A 22,411-nucleotide genomic window follows, 5' to 3' on the forward strand; every position below is an offset into this window, starting at 1 on the left:
CTGATGGTAAGTTGCTATATAATACATCCACCAAACAGATTTACAAGATGTTGAAAGATGACAATGGCATATTTAGTAGAATTAATCAACTCTTGGGCTGTAGCGGGTCGATCTCTAGATGGCACATTGTTTTTTATTTGTTTTAGCACCTCTCTCTTGAGCCCAAAAAATCTTGTTTTCAATGGATCTTATTGTTAAAAAACTTGTTTTGGGCTCTATCCTCTCTCCTTTTGGTATTGAACCAGTAACCTGCTCCATTTGTAATTGTCCTGAAACCTTTGAACATCTTTTTTTTAGTGCAAATTTGGCTTTAATATTTGGTCTTTATTTCTTGGTCATCCTATTAGATGGAATTCCAGGCCGGGCCTTTCATGGCATGAAATTCTTGCTGGATTTGTGGAAGTATTTGATTTCGAATGAACAGGTTTGGGTTTATTGATATGTTATCATATTCTCTCCAGCAACCCTCAAAGTCTAGTTCGATTCTGTAGAAAGTCTGGTCCTTGTCAAATTCTCCATAAATTCTCTGGTCGACCTACAAATTTGCTGCAAATTCAGTCAAAAGAACCCGGGCAGAATTTGCAGCAAATTTTGAAGAATTTTCTGCCCAGCGGCTAAACCTGGGCTGAATTTGGTCTGAAAACATTTTTTTAGACTTTTTTGTAGTGTTTTGCTGCCTAATTTGATCTATTTGATCCTCCCAACCCTAAAGTACCAACTAAAAAGACTAAAGAAGATGATCTATATGTCATTTATGCATTTGTGAATGAAAATGAACACTTACTTATAGAGGAAATCCAAATTGACAATAGGGGACATCCAAATTGACAATTATAGAGTAATTTCTTTTAAAAACATATGATACCTTTGAATCCAGGGCTTAAAATTTGAATCTCAACTTCTGTCTAGCCTAGTTAGAAATCCTCTAACCAATACAAAATAAAAATTCAGATAACTGCACTTACCTTTCGACAATTCCTTTCATTCTAAAATCATCCCCTTGATATGGAAATATGTTCCATGTATGTGACCAAGCAAGTGTATCATGTTGTATGTATGGCTATGGTGGCGTATTTTGCTATGTTGCTTTACTATTAGCATAGTGATGTATGGACTTGTTTGTTGCTGCATATATATAAACACATGCATATTTTTTAAAAACATATGTTTTGTACGGATGAGGCCGAAACAAATCCGAACCCAACCCCAAACATATTTTTTTTTTAAATTTGGATGAATCTTGAACATACATCTGTACCAGAACCCGAACCGGCAACTTAGGTTTATTGTAACTGCTGAAATTTTGCGGTTCATTTCAATGCAGAGAAACAAAGAGGTTTTCCAAAACAGGAAACGGGATCTTACCAAGTTTAATCTTAAACTCGCACATTTCTATATCATGACACAGGTTTTGGTTGTGCTTGAGGTACCAAAAGACAGATTCATGATTCTGGTAAGGGAAGGGTCATTTACAATGACATTCAATCAGCAAACTACTTTGATACCTACTCGGACATACTGAACCAAGAGGGGCTGGAAAACCTTAAGAAATTCACCAAGGACAAACAGATTGATATTGTGAAGGAAAACACAAAGATCAGAGAACAAAGAGAAGAAAGAGGGCCTTCTTGGAAAAATACAGCTAATATTAAACTTGCAGTGGATCTACCTATTGGAGCATATGAATGTGGCAAAGCAAAATGCAGCAATAATATCATTTGTGCATGGAACTAGCTGTATCAGAGAGTTTATACATTTTGTTTATCTTACTTATTTTTCGACAAATTTTATGCGATGTAATAGAAGATACTATGGAAAAGTAATGTTCATCTCCACCAGTGTAATATGTATATAGGCATAGGTGCAGTCTCTGGTGAGACATAAACTGGATCGGTATCAACATATTTTGGACTTCTGACATGCTTTAAAAATTTAGACCAATCAGAGTCCAACATGTATGCATTTTCCAACATAGAGTTACATATCACAGTAGCACATCATCGAAAGGAAACTTGGGCCCCAACCCTCTGAAACCATAGGGTTGCACATTACAACTCTCATTCCTCATCTGACAGGTGGGACCAATCACCACCACTCATTGGAGCAAAGCTGAGTAAGCAATGCCAATTCTGATGCCACAGGGTCACGCTCCAATTAAAAGTGAGATTTATGCTCAAGCTAGTTAACCAGGTCCCGGTCTAAATCAAGCATTCTATGCAACATCATAGACCTCACAAGTCTGACACATCTGGGGCCTGCAAACTCATACTGGTTGTTGAATCAACTAAACCAAAAAGTAGACCCGAGAAAAACAAATGTGAACTTGGAAAAAAAAAAATTGTCTGGACATTCGAATACTAGGATGTAGGGTTTGCTAGACGAACAACTTCAAACTCTTCAAGTCATGACTTAAAAGACCAATTATCATGGCTCCCAGGTCAACTTAAAATTATAATGGCCAAGGGTTTAAGTCTTTAGGCTAGGCTTTTAGACAACAAGGTTTTTAGGACTTCTAAATTATTTAACCTTGTTTAGTCAACCTATAGGATTTAGAAGGTCTAGGAACAAGACTTTTTGCGTGTTCCACCAGATTCCAAAGTGATAGCTTTACTATTCATATGCAGTGGAATGTTTTTAAAGAAAAGTATGTTTACTTTGGAAATTTTGGAAATTTTTTTGCATTTTTGTTCTACACTTTTTTGTTTTGAAATTTCAAATTTTCATTTTGCACATGCTTAAATTTATTAAATGGTTAGGTTCTATGTAAAAAAATTGTATTCCTTTGTTTCAAACAGATTCTTTATCCAACTTGTTGCCATAAAGATTACAATGGTAACTGAAAACTACAAAAATACTGAGACGGGGAGGGGGTGAATCAGTATTTTAAATCATTAAATCAGAAGACAACTGAAAACGAAAAAAAGAAGACAAGAACACACAAGTTTTATCTCATGGAAACCTTTTTGGGTAAAAACCACAGCACTAATTACCAACAAACTATGCTACAACACACTTACAATCATGAGAGCTTCAACTCTTTCCAAAAGACTAATATAACTCAGGCTACAACCTGATCCTATAGAGGCTACAACCTCAACCGCACATTCTCTAAATACGACCAATTTGAATATTGCAACAGTGACCAAACTTAGCTCAATGTCTTTACTTGAAAAAATAAAGACTCATATCAGATGCTGTGCCACAGTTCTCCAAGAATTAATAGCACTGACACTCACAAAGATTTGAAGAGCTGCAAGTACTTTGACAATGAATTTAACTGCTCTTCTTATCACCCTACCACTCAGTTTTTTACCAAACTAATGGACAGTCCTAGCTTGCCAGTGCCTTCTTGATCAGTTGTTTTTTTCACGCACTACCATTTCCCCATTTGGTAGTTATCAGCAAAATTTGTATATCTACCATGCACCTTTCACATAGTCTCTGTATCACCCTAGCAAGCTCCACTTTTCTATTTTTTTTAAAACGACATGTACCTGAACATAAAAAACACACCATTCCATCTGCATACGAAGCTCCAAATTATAACACACACCCTGCTCAACTATATGCACAACCTACCGAGAATATTTAACTCGCTTACTTGAATTTGGCATTTCCAGAGATTAACAACTGACTTGCCAAAGGCATCTTCAGAAATTTCCTGTCCTGAAAAAAATGTCTCCACTCAAAAGACTTCTAGCGCAAATTCAGATACTGCACACACTCAAAAAACAGCAAGCTAAAAAACGGCTCCATACCATTTGTCTGAATCCATACAGTTCATTATGTCAAGAACAGCTCATACAGCCTGACCAAAAAGTTGCTCTGATTATATTCTTTACACATCATGCTCTCCATGTAACAATATTCAAAACTCATCTTTTTCTCCATGCTGTGTAACACCCTCTGACAGATGCCAAAAAGTTACTGCCAATAAATAAAACTGAGGTTCAGTTCAAACATTCTCAATCTGCTCAACCACGAAAATTAACCGTCGATGGCAGATTTGAGCAAGTGTCGTTTTAATTTTAAAATGCTTCTTCAGCATTTTACAAAACATGTTATAGGCTGGGAATCCTCAGACTGCAAGTAATTTGCAATTAACTCTGGCAGTGGTTGTACCGTTTCAGACCAGAGGTAAACATATCCTTTCTATAATTAGCCTGGCATCACTCCAGATGCTGAATAGACATTCCATTTAAAAAACAAACCACATCCAAGATTGGACACATAGTAGATGTAGTCTGGCAACTACACAAAACAACAGAGACAGAGATTGGTTTAGTCATTACAAGACAGTGATGAATGTGCAGCAACTTCAGTAACAATAAGGTATAGTGCCAGCATACACATGTCAACATTAGATGAAGGTGCCACCGAAAACAAAATAGCCATAAAATATCAATGAAAAATACCAAAACTGACCAATTCTACCACTATGGGCCAACCCTACTTCAAAACAAATCCAAATTCTTCCCTTTGAAAATATGTTTATATGGTCCAAGAAATTTTCAGTGGTAAGTGTTATCTTTGGATTTGTAATGGGTCTGCTATGAAACATTCAACCTCATACAATCAAGCAAATATCCAATTTTGTTGCATCCTTAAATAGGGCATCAAACTCACCCAAAAAAAAGTAATGTACCCATACCATCAAAGAAAGTCATAACATATATTAATGAGTAGGAAAACGCAAATCAAATAATTTGTTGAGGGTCTGAGGCCCATTTTGCCTCTAGCACAATCGTTTTGAGACAACTTCTAAAGGTTAGAGAGGGACATTAATAATATGGCCATCAACCAAAGCATGGTCAACATTTATGAACCTTATGAATGTGATACAAGCATACCCCCCATGCCCTCAACCAAGATATGCCAAACTAAGAAGGGGTTGAACATTTCTAATCAATCAATGTTCACCAACAATGGGACCCAATAATCCACTCTAAGTGCAAAAGACATGTGACTAAACTCTCAATCTATTTATTTTGACCATCATTATCCTTACTAGATTTAAGGGCCATCATTCTTCACAGCTCAAAATAGGGATAAGACAGTACAGATCAAATCATACCTGCATTTTATTATATCATTTGCCTATTGTCTAGCAATAAGAGTTTGATTCAAGCACAACATCGAAAGCTTGAACTCTTCTAATTTTGAAGCATCTTTTGGCCATTTGTAGATTAACATCACTCAATTGACTCTTCCTGAGGCAACATCACTAAAGTTGGCGATATCCAAATCAATTGAACATTGGGTCAGCACTATCTACATTGACTAATTATGTAGTACCACTAAGGCCCAAAGATGGAGATGTGTGACGCTGTCAAGGAAGGAGAAATCCCCAAAGGAGATATCCAACCTTGCAGCCAGAAACACAACGGAAATGACAAAACAAAGCAATAAACAACACCAGCAATAAGGATATATTATCTTCAATTATCATCAAGTTGGCCTGCAAATGCAGATTGCAGATCATTCAATAGACATGCCTCATTAATAAGGACATAAGCCTTATTCCCAATCTTTAGTATCAGATTTCTTGGCTCTTCTTACAACAACCAAGCCACCACCTCCTCCTCAAATAAAAACTACTACCCTACTTATATACAAGATGTATAGCCACAAGCCGGCTTATCCAATCAACAATCTCCAGGTTGAAGAAATGTATCACAACATATAGGTCAGGACCCAAATCCATAAGAACACTCCCAATTGGATGCATCTTCATGTGCGGACATACAAGGAGGTTGACAACATGTCTAACAACATAGTACAATGTGCCATTAGACTTCACGTGACATGGATCTCTATCACAAGCCAAATCTTGCCACCCTGGTCATTAGAACAGGAAACTGAATATAGGACCAAACCAATCTTAAGATAACTTCATCTGGAAATGTCAAATCGAGCTGCGCAGCTAGACAGGAACTCTATGATGCCTAGATCACACCATAAGGATCGCATAAGACAACAAGCCAACAAGAACGATCGCTACCCAAAACACAAGAAATTGTCCAACTGGAACAGAATACAAAGAAACAAAAAGTAAATAATTTTGGGTCATGCAAGCTTGCCAAGTACCCCTGGATGCTCATGCATCAGTGTGTACCATCAATATCACCTCAATAAGCAAGTCCAACTAATCCCAAATTAGACAAGATGACTAATTGATCTTTGTAGACTCAATATAAATGGTCTTGATTGTGACAAAAATTCCTCGTAATTCTAAATGTATTTGTATTCAATCTTTATATAAGGATCACCCATCTAAAGAGGGAATATATATAGGCAAATTGGCTAGGAATCACATCAATAGATCCCATTTCTTTTCCAAGTGTGCATATTGGCTAACAGTCTTGTTCATCATCCCTCTTCAAATTTGTCATTCCCGTTCTTGTGTTTTGTGTACCTATACCTACAATTCATGTTCATAGCAAAATAGGTAGCCATTAATATTTTGTTGTCTTCATCAATGTGTACCATACTTGAGTTTTGGTTACATATAATGATAAAATTAGGCTATTAAACTGTTTTACTGTGTCCCCCAGGGCATCATTCTTGGCTCACCCAAAGTGGCCATGGTTTTTGGGGCTTAATTTCTGGAATTATTATATCTCTACTATCCATTTAGAGCACATTGAAAACAAACTAAGAGTTAGGTAAAGGAGTTTAAAAACACATAAAAAACTAGGCATGCCATAATAGTCATGAGAGATCTCCTGGATAAACTTATGGCAATATGTCAACCCACTCAAACCTTAGGTGTTGCCAGCACAAATAACATTGTTTTGGAGTCCCTGATTGAAATCCACAAAACATGTTAAGAATTGAAAATGGAAAACAATACAGCAATCCCTAATGTGCTGCTTCAATACACACATATCATGTGAAGTATTTAAATTGGACAAAATACAGAATTTAAAGTTGTGGAGTTCAAACTTCGCCATAAGGCATATCAAGTATTAAAATTTGAGAAGATTGCTCGATTAAAAACTAGGCCGTGGATGCACTTTAATGATGATATCTTGTTGGTAAACAGATTTGTCACTTGAAAGATACGTGATTTGACCCAATGGAATGTGTCAAATCAATCTCTCCAACAGTTGGATAGGCCCTTGATAGGCAGTCTTCCTCTACATTTAGAGGGGCAGCTCCCTTTTAGGATGTATAATTTGGGTATTTAAAAGGTGAGGGATAAAAATAAGTATAAAGATTTACAACACTCCATTCTGGCTCAAAGAATATACAAACTCCTAACAAGAACTTATATTGTTAAACTTTCTATATCATAGGTACAGCTTCAAGATACCAAGAAAAAGTACTCAATCGCATAGAATGAATTATTTAACTGACTATTTGTCCTTGCCAAAGAGAGAGCGTAAAACGCTATGTTCTAATACGATGAACATGACTGATAAAAGTTGAAAAGCCAAAGGCATTGAAAATACTTTCAAATTAACTTGGTCTTCAATAGATAAAGCAATAGTACTTTTGCAATAATGTTGTCCTCTCAATTCTTCAAGTTTCGAAAAGTCCATATTACAAAGTAAAAAGGTCCCTTATATAGATCTTGAGGTTAAGAACTACCCCTCTATGGTTAATCACTACCTCCCTTTTACGTATTTCTCGTGAGGTTAATTAACCTCATCAAAATTAACCCTAAATGACAGACATCGTGATTTACAGCATGTGACTCGGAAGTTGTCTTCAGAAAGTTGAATCATTGATTTTGGTAATCCATTTGAGCCCGAATCTTCTTGTGATCTCCACCATAGTTTAAAATCTTGAATTTTGACAAGTAGAAATAGTCACTCACTAGAAATCTCTTCTTGTAAAACTGTGTACACCATGAGATTGACATGTCTTTGGAAGGTCTTGACAAACCAATCTTGAGCTTTCTATGCTTCCACATTGAAACTCATCACTCTCATTAGGCCCACTTTAATGTTTCTATATGTCGCGTATAATGAGGCCACATTATTTTGAGCCTTCTATTATGAGCTACTCGAATGAGGAGTTAATGCTTCTATGTATTGCATGCAGATTTATGGGGGGGCCCTATATTACGAAGTAATTGGTAAAATACTTGCTTATTATTAATAGAGACTGAGAGGTCTATATATACAAAAGAATAAAACGATGTTTCCTTGGGAAATGATTGTAAAGTATAGAAACATTCTATTCTAACTAAAAGAAAGCTAAAAAAGCTAACAGATAACTACAGCTAACTAAATATCAAAAACATTCTAATATTTAAAATAGATTACAAATAGATTACCATTAACTAATAATAGACGTTTATCTATTATTGTAATACCCTCCCTTAATGGTTAATCTATCCACAACACCAGGTTGTCCTCTGAATTTGACAAACTTATCAGGACCAAGAGGCTTGGTGAGAATCTCTGCAATCTAATCTATGGTAGGAACATACTACAAATCTATTGTCATGTCTTCAACCAGCTGTCGTATGTAGTGAAAGTGAACATCCACATGCTTGGTTCATTCATGGAAGACTGGATTTCAGGTTAACTTGATAATGCCTTTGTTATCAACAAACAAAGTAGTCAGTCCTACTGGTGACATTTGCATATCCCCAAGCATCCGACAAAGCCAAACAACTTCACATCCTACCTTAACAGTCCCTTTATAGAAGAGAGAGAAATTGCTTGTTGCTTCTTATTGGTCCATGTGATGACATCAAATCCCAAACTAAACACACATCCAAAAGTTGACTTTTTATCGTCAACAAAGCCTGCCCAATCTAAATCTGTAAACCCAAGGAGTCTAGGATGAGAACTTCGAGAGTACAGAAGTCCATACTCTAAAGTGCCCTTCATATAACGAAGCACACGCTTTGCTGCCGTCCATTGATCAGCCTTAGGAGCTATCATAAAGCGTAAGATGTAGTTGATTGCAAAGCGTGAGATGTAGCTAACTGCAAAGCTGATGTCAAGCCTAGTAGCAGAGAGGTAGATGAGGTTGCCTACTAGTTGTCTGTATGTAGTATCATCAACGAGAAGAGAATCAGCCTTAGCTAATAACTTGGGACCTTTCTCCATGGGTGTAGATGCAGGCTTGCAATCCTACATACAAAATTTGTCTAACAAAGCCCTGGCATATTTGGACTGAGAGATGAATATACCAAAAGACTGTTGCCAAACCTCAACACCTAGGCAATAATGCATGAGCCCAAGGTCATTCATATCAAAAGACTGGCATAAATTCTGTTTGATTAGCTAAATTAAAGATGTCGAACTGAAAATGATGATCAAATCATCTACATAAATAACCAGAAGGATGATGTCATTGTCAGTAGTTTTGATGTACAAATTTGAGTCTGAAGAACTCCTCTTGAAGACTTAATCACTAAGGTACTTATCAATTTTTATCTACCATGCTCGAGGGACCTGCTTTAACCCATAGAAAGCTTTTACCAATCTAAGAACCTGATGGTAATTGCTAGCAACCTTGAAACCAAGAGCTTGCATCAAGTAGACCTCTTCATGAAGATCACCATTCAAGAAAGCACTCTTGACGTTATCTGATAGATCTTCCAACCAAACTATCCTGCAATGGCTAGGACTAATCTGATTGTGCTCATCTTTGCATTAGGAGCAAAGGTCTCATCATGATTAATGACCTGACGCTAAGAAAAGCCCTTCACAACTAAACGAGCTTGTACTTATCCAAAGTACCCTCAGATTTGTATTTGATTTTGTAAACCCATTTGCAGCTAGTGGGTTTCTTCCCTGGTGGAAGATCAGCAAGGACCCGCGTGTTATTTTTCAGCAAGCTCTGATGTTCAGATATCATGGCTTGATCCCACTCTGGAATTCCTTTAGCCTCGGAATATGTTTGAGGTTCAAACACACTTTGAAGGTTGGCCATCAGGGAAAAGTTAACAAACTCTGTAGGTTTGCTCTTTTTCCAAGCAGTTCTCCCATCAATGAGCTCATCATCACGAAGATCAGTAGACCTCTTCATGAAGATGTAATGATCCCGGCTAAGGTTATCAAATTTTTAATAGGAAAAACTACGAATATGCCCTAGTATGGACTCTATACGGATTAGAACATTGTCTGGAGTGGTCATACGGATAGAATACAATGAAATGAGGGGGTAACCAATGGCCGTATGGTATTAGGCGTATGGCGTACGGTGATAAATGATTAGTCATACGGTGGTATATGGAATAGCTGTACGTTGTTTATATTAGGTCGTATGGTATCTATAAAGGTCATACAGTGATAATTGTGTGCTCGTATGGTGATTAATATGGGTCGTACGGCAATTCCAACCGGTAGTACGGATATGCAAATAGAGGATTCAAGTCATACGGAGGTGAAGAGCAATGAGGAATGAACCATACGAATAATACACAGTATGGAAACACAATATTACATACAAACCACAGAATGTTAATGGCAAACACTGTAGATTTCGAACACCAAATAATGCCCATGCAAGTATGGAAGAACATTCACCAGTTGATAAGTATTTGCAAATAATGAGAGCACTCCAATCTGCCAGATACAGACCGAGCTGAACACCGACGGAATAGGGTGAGGGTTGAATCACACCGAAACCGCACGAGCCAAATAGGGAAGGTCTTTCACTTCCGAAATGGCGAAAAATGCCGAACTCCAACAGGAATCCGTAGTACAGAGAAATATAATCCCAAGCATGCCTACAGACTACCTACAAGCCATGCTTAAATACTCGTCGGGAAACTTTCCGAGGGTGTACAAAGATAGCCAATGACGACGCAAACTACGAAAAACAAAAATAAAAATGAGTCCGAGATAAATTAAATCAATCGGCCTGTTACAAAGCTTAATTTATTATTTATTTTATAATAGGAACATTACAATCCTCCCATCCCAAAAATTGCTTGTCCTCAAGCAAATGCAAACCCGGTTCTAAACCTTCCGTAATTAGCTCCTTCAATTCCGAGTCAAGTACTAAGTAGATCTTCCCATCGAAGTAAATGATGTCATCAATAACTTTGTATCTTTCATCGCATACGTAACCATCCATCAACTCACATGCAAAAGTGTTCTTGGAATACTCGGTCAATAGATGGGACCGCCAATTATCCAAGGAATGCCGAGCGGTGTTGACTATCTTGTTTTTACTTGCAGCATTTGGGGCCAAATCCTATTTAAAAATTGCCTCCATCTTCTTGATTGTGACTTCCCTCGATCCTTTATTTGACATTCCTCTTAGCAACACCTTCTTGCCATCCATCTCAAATGAAAAGTCCATCCTTTTGAAACTTTGAGTGTAGTGGTCAAGAGTTTCCAGCCACTGGATGTCCAAAATGATATCAATATCAACCAAATCTATGACAAAGAAATCATCTACCAGGGTATAGTTTCCCATGGAAATCTGTAGCCGTGGGATCACATGATTGCAAGGTAACAAGGTTCCTCCTGCAACCTTAACCTCAATTCCTCCATGCTCAACTGCATGCAGCCCTTTACTAGTGACCAAAGATGAATTGATGAAATTGAGTGTGGCGCCACTATCAATCATGATTGGGATTCGTTTTCCGTGAAGTGTGCCGCAAACTCTGAAGATACCCATCGGTGTAGTAAGGGTAGCAATGGAACCCCACATTGATTCTCTCCTGCTGGGTAATTTCTTTGTCAGTGGTTGCAAGTATTTGTTCTTCATCGTCATCAGGCATCACCTCAATGTAATGAATCTTTCCCTTCCCGAGGTAGCGATGACCAGGACCCCATGGTTCTTTGCACATGAAACAGAGCCTTCTTCTTCGGAGTTCTTTCCGAGAATCTTCATCAAACTGAGGTTTTTTCTGAATTAGCTCCTTGTCTTTGTCTTCTTGTGGGGATGGTGGTGGTGTAGTTGCGTGAGTTTTGGAGGAAGATGCGGCCATGTCATGCACTTTCTTAATAGCTTCGTTGAGTGTACCCGGGTTGAACCCTTTGATCTAGCCTCTCAAAGGCTCTCTCAGCCCATCCATGAATAACACAATTCGACATCTTTCAGAGATGTCTACGACTAATACGGACAGCCTTTGGAACTCAGTGACATAGTTGTCTACCGTACCCGTTTGCTTTAGCTGAGCTAGATCTTTGAAGTTTAGCTCAGGATCCTTCCCATCAAAACAATCAATGAGTCTCTCAGTAAACTCAACATAAGAGGTCACTTGGTCATGACCAAGAGTGACCAGTCCATGATGCCACCACTCATGTGCCACTCCTTCCAGATGAAGTGTTGTGAACTTGATTGCTTCCTCTTCGAGCATTGGATTGAGTTGGAAATAGGTATCTCCCTTTAGGACCCACGATTGGGCGGTAATGACTCCAGATCCATCAAATGGCGATAAGTTTACCTTTCCGATCTTTCTCTTGAGATCATCATTAAAATAACCGTGATTTCCTCCGCCAGAATATCTCATTCTTAGATCAACATAGTCTTTGTAAGATATATCACCTTCCATATTTGCGTTCCGCCAATCTTCCCGAAGTTTTTCTTGCATTTCCTCAAAAGTGGGCTCTCTTCCTTTGTGTGGTGCCTCTATCCTTGGAAGGAAGATGGGTATTGAGGGTCGAGAGCAAGAGGGTTGAAAGTTTGTCCTTCCCGAAACAGAATCGTCGTTATGCCCATTTTGTTCTCCTGTTGTCTTTCCCTTGGCCAATTTTGTAGAGTTTCCTGCATGAGCCTTTGGGTTTCGTTGATTTGCCTTTGATTTATGTTCAGCTCTCTTAAAAGATCCATGAGTTCTGTCATCGGATCCTGATGATCTGCCATTCTATCAATAGGGTTATTTCGTCTTCTCCTCCGAGTATAAACTTGCATTCACTTCCACGAGCAGGCAAGATCAAAGGCTCTGATACCACTGTAATGATCTTGGCTAAGGTTATCAGATTTTTAACAGGAAAAACTACGAATATGCCCTAGTATGGACTCCGAATGGATTAGAACATTGTTTGGAGTGGTCGTACGAGTGGAAAACAGTGAAATGAGGGGGTAACCAATGGTTGTACGGTGGCCTGAAGCAGTCCATATAGTATTAGGAGTGTGGCGTATGGTGATAAATGAGTAGCCGTACGGTGGTATATGGAATAGTCGTACGTTGTTTATAACAGGTCATACAGTATCTATAAAGGTTGTACGGTGATTAATATGGGTCATACGGCAATTCCAGCCAGCAGTACAGATATGCAAATGGAGGATTCAAGTCGTACGGAGGTGAAGAGCAATGACGAATAAACCGTACAGATAATACACAATATGGAAACACAATATTTCATACAAACCACAGAATGTTAATGGCAAACACTGTAGATTTTGAACACCAAATAATGCCCGTGCAAGTATGGAAGAACATTCACCAGTTGATAAGTATTTGCAAATAATGAAAGCACTCCAATTTGCCAGATACACACTGAGTTGAACACCGACAAAATAGGGTGAGGGTTGAATCCCACCGAAACCGCACGAACCAAATAGGGAAGGTCTTTCACTTCCGAAATGGCGAACAATGCCGAACTCCAACAGGAATCCGCAGTACAGAGAAATATAATCCCAAGCATGCCTACAGACTACCTAAAAGCCATGCTTAAATATCCGTCGGGAAACTTTCCGAGGGTGTACAAAGATAGCCAATAGCGACGCAAACTACGAAAACAAAAATAAAAATGGGTCCAAGATAAATTAAATCAATCGGCCCGTTCCAAAGCTTAATTTATTATTTATTTTATAACAGGAACATTACAGAAGATCACCATTCAGGAAAGCACTCTTGACGTCCATCTGATGGATCTTCCAATCAAACTGTCCTGCCATGGCTAGGACTAATCTAATTGTGCTCATCTTTGCATTAGGAGCAAAGGTCTCCTCATAATTAATCCCTGACACTGAGAAAAGCCCTTCAAAACTAAACGAGCTTGTACTTTTCCAAAGTACCATCAAATTTGTATTTGATTTTGTAAACCCATTTGAAGCCAATGAGTTTCTTCCCTCATGGAAGATCAGCAAGGACCCAGGTGTTATTCTTCAGCAAGCTCTGGCATTCAGATATCATGTCTTGATCCCACTCTAGAATTCCTTTAGCCTCGGAATATGTTTGAGGTTCAAACACACTTTGAAGGTTGGCCATGAGGGAAAAGTTAACAAACTCTGTAGGTTTGCTCTTTTTCCAAGCAGTTCTCCCATCAATGAGGTCATCATCACGAAGATCAGCAAGTGTCTTAGCCCACTACTTAGGTTGGGGAGTAGAACAACCAACACTAGTATCAGGAGATGCTTGGTGATCAGGTTTCTCACCAAAAGAATCTGGATCAAACTCAAGTGAAGCATCTACAAATCGAGGTGATCCTGAAGGAGAAGTTGGAGGTGTTTGTGCAGGGATCACTGGTATAACTAGAGCTGCAAGAGCTACTAGAGCCCTCCCATCAGGTGGACCTAATGGAAGCCTAACTCCCAAATCATCAGCCTTCATAGGCTGGTTTGTTGGATTAGGAACAAGAGAAACAAGCATGAATGGTCCTCACTGCTCATCAAAGACTACATCACAATTGTACAGGAAACAAGATGTCTCAATGTCGATCAAGCAGTAGGCCTTGTGAAGACTATTGTATCTAGCAAGCATGAGTTTGTTATTCTTGGCATCCAACTTGGTGCATGACACATCAAGGATCCAAACAAAAGCAAGGGAACCAAAAACCTTCAAGTGACATATTCTAGGCTTGCGACCTGACCAAGCTTCTTCCGAAGTTTTACCTTTGACCGCCACTATAGGTGACTTGCTCAAAAGATAAACTGCAGTATTAACTACTTCTGCACAGAACTTCTTCGAAACATCTCTGTGTTTGAGCATGGATAGAGCCATCTCGATGATTGTTCAATTCCATCTTTCAACAACACTGTTTTGTTGTGGTGTGTGGGGTGTGGTTAACTGGCATTTGATGTCATGAGTATCCAAGAAGCTAGAGAAATCATTAGAACAAAATTCCCCCCCCCCCCCTCCCCAATTGTTTGATTTAAGAGTAATAATAAATTTCCCAAACTCTTTTTCAACTAAAGGTTTAAACTTCAGAAATACAAGAAATGCATCAAATTTCTTTTTATGAAGATACACTCACATTTTTCTACTGAAATCATCAACAAACGACAAAAAATACCTAGACCCAAGAACAGGAGTGGCCATAGGACTGCAAATATCGGGATGAACAAGTTGAAGTACCTGAGAAGCTCGCCATGAATTGCCACTGGTGAAAGATGTGCGTTGTTGCTTCCCAACCTGGCATGCATCACAAACTCCAAGTTGCTGAGTCTGAATCTCTGGAAATCCAAGAACAAGCTCATCCCGAGCAAGCTGAGAGATAATGCACATTTAAGTGCCCATATCACTAATTCAAAAGTGTGCTAACAAAAGACCATCAAGCAGCCATAGCTAAGTCTCCAAAATCAATAAGTCAAGAAAGATCGTGATCCTCAAGACCCACTGCAACAATAGATTGAGTCGCCTGATCAATGATGGTACACTGATGTGAACTAAAGGTGACATCCACGTGTGGAGAATGTCGCAGTAACTAACTAACTTAGAGTAGATTTAGTTCCATCCCTAGAACATAGTACACATCAAGGAAAATGAGATTCCTCCCAGCAGACTAAATCTGAATGTTGCCTTTACCAACAATGGTGTACTCTTCTCTGCCACCAAAAATAACAGAATTTGAATAAGGCTGGTAGTCAGTAAACCAATGTCTATGGTGGGTGAAATGATGAGAGGCACCTGAATCAATGTACCACGCAAACAACTTCACATGATCTGCAGGTCTTTTAGCCATAAAGGCGTAAAAGGCAAATTCCATCTGCTCAGTATTCTCTACACTATTCACTTTGGGTTGTGAACCTAATTGCTTAGATAGTGCAGCTAAGCGTTTCTGACATTCAACCTTTATGTGCCCAAACTTGTGGCAACAACTGCATTAAATGTTCTTCCTCTGGGAGCCATCAAAAGTTGAAGCAGAAGACTTATGCTGAGACGACTGTTGAAACTTGCCTTTATCATTCTGAAAGGATTTAGCAGCAAAGGCTTGCTCTTTGGAGGTAGAGTTGGAGCTGGAGCTAGAGCTGCTACCGAACTGTTGTTTCCACCAATCTTTCTAAAGCAGAAGTGTGCAAAGATCAGTGAACTTCAACTCAACACCAGTAGACGTGATGTGACGTGATGTTGAGCATCTCAATAAAATGCTCATAGGACTTTGGTAAACTCCGAAGAGCGATAACCATAATGTCCTCCTAATCCATCTTGCGACTGATAGCAAGCAACTAATGAGAGATTTCCTGAATCCTATTTAGGTGAGCCTGGAGCAAGGTTCGCTCATCCATGATAATAGAAAACAAAGTGTTCTTTAAAAAGAAAGCTCTGCTTTTGTCAGAAGTCTCATGAAGACCTTTGAGATGTGTCCATATCTTGGCAGCTGTCTTCCCAGATGGAATTCGAGAGAGTTGATCATCAGCCACAGATAATTTGAGAAGCATCACCGCCTCTCGATTATTCAGATCCCATGTATCCTGATCAATAAGGAGCAGTCAAATGCTTCGTAACACCCAAAACAATTTAATCAGTATTTGATATCAAAAATTGCTATGATCTGCTACTCCCAAGTGTCATAATTTTGACTATTGAATTTGGAGTTGTGCTCGAGCAGAATATTTGTCAAACATGCCATGGCACGTTTTTCAATGAAATGGATGACCCAAAAAATTTGAAGGATGACCCAAAAGAGAGCTCGAAAAAACCCAAAAAGAATATGTTGTTGATTTTTGGATCTGCTAGATCAAAAATTGTGGCACAAACATCAAGGTACCCAGAAAAATCTAACAACCCAGTTGAGCTCTCAAAAAACCACCAAGAATTTGAAATCAGAAAAATTGTCCAAGCTCAAAATTTAGGATCTTGAGCAAAACCCTACCTGTCTGTAAAACAAGCTCCAATAATGACAGATTGGGGCAACAAATTGTTTGCAAAAAACGGCCAATAATCAGGCAAACTAAGAGATGACAACACCGTGTGGAGGTTGTGGCAGGCAGGCAGATTTCGTTCAAACATTTATTGCATCAAGAAAAACCAAAGAACGTTGGTCGCAAGTAGAGTTTGGTGTTAAAAAAATGGCGATACTAAGATTGTGCGACATGATTTTTCAATCAAACGAAGCCTCTTTAGCGATTTTTAATGGACGCCCCTGGTTTGCAGAGAAAGAAAGCACGAACTTGAAGTCGCAATTGTCCTAGTGACAATGAAATCACGAGTTGCAAACAATTTTTTTAGTCAGGAGCCAAAAAAACAGCCATGATTTTGCAGATATCCTCAACAAACCCTAGCCGAAACTAGGTATGATGGAGCGAGTTTGTATGGACAATTTTCTAAAATATGAAAACCCTAGACAAGCTATTCAGAAAAACCTTGGAAAATATTTCAAAAAATTTGAGCAAATAATTTCGAAAGAAATTATAAATTTTTCAAAAAATTTGAAGTATTGGCTCTAATACCATAATAAGAAGTAATTAGTAAAATACTTGTTTGTTATTAACAAAAACCGAGAGGTCTATATATACAAAAGAATAAAACGATGTGTCCTTAGGGAACGATTGTAAAGAATAGAAACATTCTATTCTAGCTAAAAGAATGCTAAAAAAGCTAACTAATAACTACAGCTAACTAAATATTAGAAGCATTCTAATATTTACAATAGATTACCATTAAATAATAATAGATGTTTATCTATTATCATAATACCCTATCCTGGCTGAATTGGGATCTAATCATCATTTGAACTTGACGAACTTGGGTGAATCCGACTAACGATGAAGTCCATGCCAACTTGTTACTTATTTCCTTCCATCAATTCTTGGTACCCTTCTATATATATCCACTTCACTCATATCTGTAATCATCTGACCAGCTCATAGTAAAGTTTGCATTCAGACACTAGGTTTGAATTTATGTATATCAATTTGGTTGGTTTATCACCCAAATTTTCCAATAGTAACATGTATTCCATCAATTTCAAATGTAATGTTGATCTTTTATCCTCTGAATTCAATCTTTCTAGCAACACATTTTTTTTACTATGAGCATCTTCGTGACATAAATGTAGTAGGAACTACTCTGAATTCTTTGTGTCTCGATATCATTAGTCAAAACTTGCCACAAGACAGATTCTCTATCTACATATATGCATTTAACAAGTTCTCCATGCTTCATGTAGTTTCTAGAAGCCAAAGGATGATAGTGGATCTTGTTTGTTAATTAAATATTTGGGCCAATCCATACCACGTCTGGTGCTTTCATGAACAACTCTCTCTTGTATCTTACTATTGCCATACCATGTAATTATCTTGTAAGACGTGCTTCCCATCATTGATAGTGATGATGCCTGGAAACCTCATGGTCCTTCAACTAGGTACAAACAATTTCAAAGACTTAGAGATGCAGTTGATCAAGCTCCTCATTTCGTGTATATGCTACAACATTTACTTGAAGCAATCTATCAAATAGTTTACATCTCTCTTATCTTCACCCGCCTCTTACCCTTATGATAATGATCATATACACTGTGTTGATGCCAAAAGAGATGACATTCCATTGACCAATTTGAACACAATGACTTTGGCTGCCTACGAATAGTGACAACGGGCCCTTCCTTGTGGCTCGAATCGATTCCCATACTACCGGCATATGTTGGAATACTCTTCATCGAAGATTGGCATCACTAGTCTTTAATTTGGGTTATCGAATTACTCTGATGAATTTGGGCTTACACTTGAGCTTGCAAGAGGTATTGCTCAATTGTTTTCCCACTTGATCAGAACCACGGGAGCACATATTGCAAGGCAGCGCATAACATAACTTCTCTACAATGACTTTAGGCATGTTAGGGATTCAGTCAAACAACTTGTATGCCTTGTCTAAGATGCCACATCTTATACTTTATTTGCAACTAATTCTTTTTTTGTACTTGGACTAGTTCTCATGTCCCCGCCACATGCTCTAATCACTTTGGTGCATTCGAATTTGGGCCGCCAAGCTTCCTGTTTTGAATATGATGGTATATCATTATATTTAACACCTCCACGATCTTTTCAAACAATTGCTAACTTTCATTTGAGCTTATCATTACGCTTTAAGGGATGTCCACAACACAAAACTTTATATTTTGAACTGTGATATCCAACAGAATATTTCCATTACTTGATTGATGCTCAGTCTTCATACTTGCATAGATGTTCCCTTCTAGATGTCGAATGGTTCACCTGCTAGAGACGTCTACATTTGGCTCATGCAGCAGATAAGGAATGTGTGTTTTGTCTTTGTCTCCTGCTATGTTCATGACTTCAATGGCATTCTCTAAAACAATTTTCTTCTCACAGATTTGTTGTAGTGTCTACATTAACAATGTCTTTCATTATGTTCTTTTGCATTGAAGAATGCTTGCATATTTCTCACCTTGGACTTGGATAAATAGCCAACTTTATTGAAGTTCATTAACTGCGTGGTTATTAATCTTTCTCAAAAAGGAGTTGATAACCGTCTCTAAAACATGTGATTTGATCCTCAATCTTAACCTTTTTTAGATGAGAGGTTAAGGTTAATGGTTGAGAACACGTGTTTTGGAAATTTATCTCAACCCTTTTTAGATGAAGAGGTTAAGATTTCGAATTGAAACACGTGTTTTGGACCCCGAACCTTTAAACTCTTTAAACATTAATGGTTAATGATTGAGTGGAAAACACGTATTTCAATGCCTTTCATTAACCTGAGATAACTTGAGATCGGGAACTGGGATTCGGAAATTCAAAAGGCAGAACGTAGCTGGGAACGAGCCAAAGAAATTTTAAAGACAAAATTGCCTAGAAAGTTGAGAAGAAGCGACCATTTTAATGCTTAAAGTGAGGTGTGCTCCGGGAATAACCATATTTTAAAATGGCGAGGATTTTAAAAATTTGGAGCAATTTTGATATCCGGGCAACATATCTAAAGCATGAAGATTTACCAAATGATTAAAGGGCGATATGATTGGCCAAAATCCATGATATGAATATACATCAATAAGCGGAATACATCGATACGAACAAATGCAAACAAACTGCGGCGACTTTTAGCTACTGAAAAAATGGCATATAGATAATCAAAAACAGGATTACATTGTTACAACCAAATGTAAATAAAATGCACTAAAATTTACAACAAACGAAATAAAGAGTAATTCAAAATCGAAAACAGATTACATGTAGAAATACCCAGAAGTGGAAAACGACGTTTACAAAAATGTAAATTAACCCAATTAAAGAAAGAGAAATACCTCAGGGTTTAGCAGTATCAGTGCCGTGGGCATAAGGAGGGCGAGCGTCTTTCCCCCAGCCAACGCCCTTGGTGGATTCAAGATATTGGCGAACAATCTCTCTGCAATTCTGGAGGTGATTAACGCCTTCCTTCCTATAACACCATTTCACTTTTTCCCTCAGAATCTTGGCTGTCTCAATGCCTATCCATTTCTCTCGGACGAGGTATTCTCTGTACTCCAGAAATGCTACTGGATCTGCGTATGGATTTTTTGGATCGAAATTATCAGGTGGACCTTCGTCAAATTCAACTTCGCCCTTGAAAACCATCTTCTTACCGGATCCTGAAGAAACCCGCTTCGCTTATTTAACTGCACATCAACGACATTTTTCACACAGAACCCACTTTGAAATCATATAAGCATTGTGGGGAGAGCCGAGAGGTCTTTTAATTAGAGATAATATAATTTTATAATTTTAAGGATTTCAAGAATAAAATAATTAAATAAAACAAGGAGAAATGAAAGTAGTCAATTAAGTTAAATGAACGTATATAAATAAAATCAATATTAAATTTTGAATAATAATATAAGTTTATAGATTAATGTGACTATGGGTCATATTAGTATAGTAGTATTATAAAAGTATTACATTACTAATTCTTACATGAATAAAAATATAGTAAGTTCAAATATATCGACAAGTCAAACGAAAAAAAAAAGTTCAACATGTTTGTCTTCTACTATTTTACTCACTATGTCTATCTATGTTTGACTATCAAAGTAATATACTTGTATTTACAGACATTAAATATTGTACATGTGTCCACCCAAACATCATTTTTCAAAAGCCAACATGATCCCTCTTCGGCCTCCACATAGTCATCACCCTCATCTTTCACCAACACAAATACCCACTTTCTATCACGAGCCACAACTAATTCGATGCAACCTTTAAGAAAGTCAATATGTTGCAAAGCATAGCTCCATGTTTCTATCAAATTCATGCCAAATTCCAAGACTATGAACATTTACAAAGGGTCATTATCTTCCTCGTCAAGTTTTGATTGCACCATGTTGATTGATAGTAATACACACCCTAAAATAGTTCATTATATATAGTTCTTCCAACCTCCATATCCCCTTGAACAAACAAGTTAAATGCCTCCACCAATATATGTCTCCCTTGCACACAAGAAAGAAAGTTATCCAATAGCAAAAAACAACATAGTAGAGTATGTATACTATGTATACCATAGCATCATGGTGTGGTGCGACAAGCCAAGCAAGCTTTAATTGGTAGAAAGACAAACAAACAAAATTGGGTGTCCAAATGTTAGATAGTAGATATGTAGATGGGATTGGACAATGGGATATGTTGCATAGCCTAGCTCCATGTTTCTATCACATTCATGTCAACTTCCAAGACTATGAACACCTAAAAAGGGTCATTATCTTCCTCGTCAAGTTTTGATTGCATCATGTTGATCATGATTAATCCACACCCTAAAATACTTTGTTATAGATAGCTCTTCCAACCTCCATAACCCCTTGAACAAACAAGTTAAATGTTTGCATTGATCTATGTCTCCCTTGCACACAACAAAGAAAGTTATCCAATAGCAAAAAATGACATGGTAGAGTATGTATAACATAGCATCATGGCGCAATGCGATGAGCTAGGCAAGCTTTAACTGGCAAAAAGACAGCCAAACAAAATTGGATGTCCAAATATTAGATGGTAAATAGGTGGATAGGATTGGACAATGGGAATGTAGACAATTGCAATGAAAGAAATTTTTTAACAAATTTTTTTTGAAAGGTGGTGCTAATAAAAAAATTTAAAATTGTTGCAAATAAATAATATAAATGAAACCACATGAGAACTATCCATTCATACCATACTTTTGAGGGATGTCGGGTGAAACCACATGACTAGTTTTGAGAACAAAAAGTGACTAACTGCAAACTTTACTGATGAGGTGTGTAAATTTTACAATTTCATTGAAAATGATGAGGAATGTTGGGATTGTGTTGAAAGAGAAAAAAGCATATATATTATTTTGCACTGGCCCCTTTCT

At 37.8% G+C, this 22,411-nt stretch overlaps 1 protein-coding gene across 1 annotated transcript in view; it reads right to left on the reverse strand.

Annotated features, from left to right (window-relative positions):
* The window catches only part of LOC149571062 (NADH dehydrogenase [ubiquinone] 1 beta subcomplex subunit 10-B-like), a 63,501-nt gene extending 42,784 nt beyond the window's left edge, over window positions 1-20,717 (reverse strand). Inside the window, exon 1 of the mRNA XM_089812633.1 lies at window positions 20,352-20,717. Coding sequence (XP_089668759.1) covers window positions 20,353-20,661 — 309 coding nt within the window. The 5' untranslated portion in view covers window positions 20,662-20,717 and the 3' untranslated portion in view covers window position 20,352. The remainder of the gene's footprint in view (window positions 1-20,351) is intronic.
* Window positions 20,718-22,411: the final 1,694 nt, after the last annotated feature.

The sequence above is a fragment of the Cupressus sempervirens genome, chromosome 2, assembly GCF_028749045.1.
Source record: "Cupressus sempervirens isolate cs-2001-9-10 chromosome 2, ASM2874904v1, whole genome shotgun sequence".
Taxonomy (NCBI): Eukaryota; Viridiplantae; Streptophyta; class Pinopsida; order Cupressales; family Cupressaceae; genus Cupressus; species Cupressus sempervirens.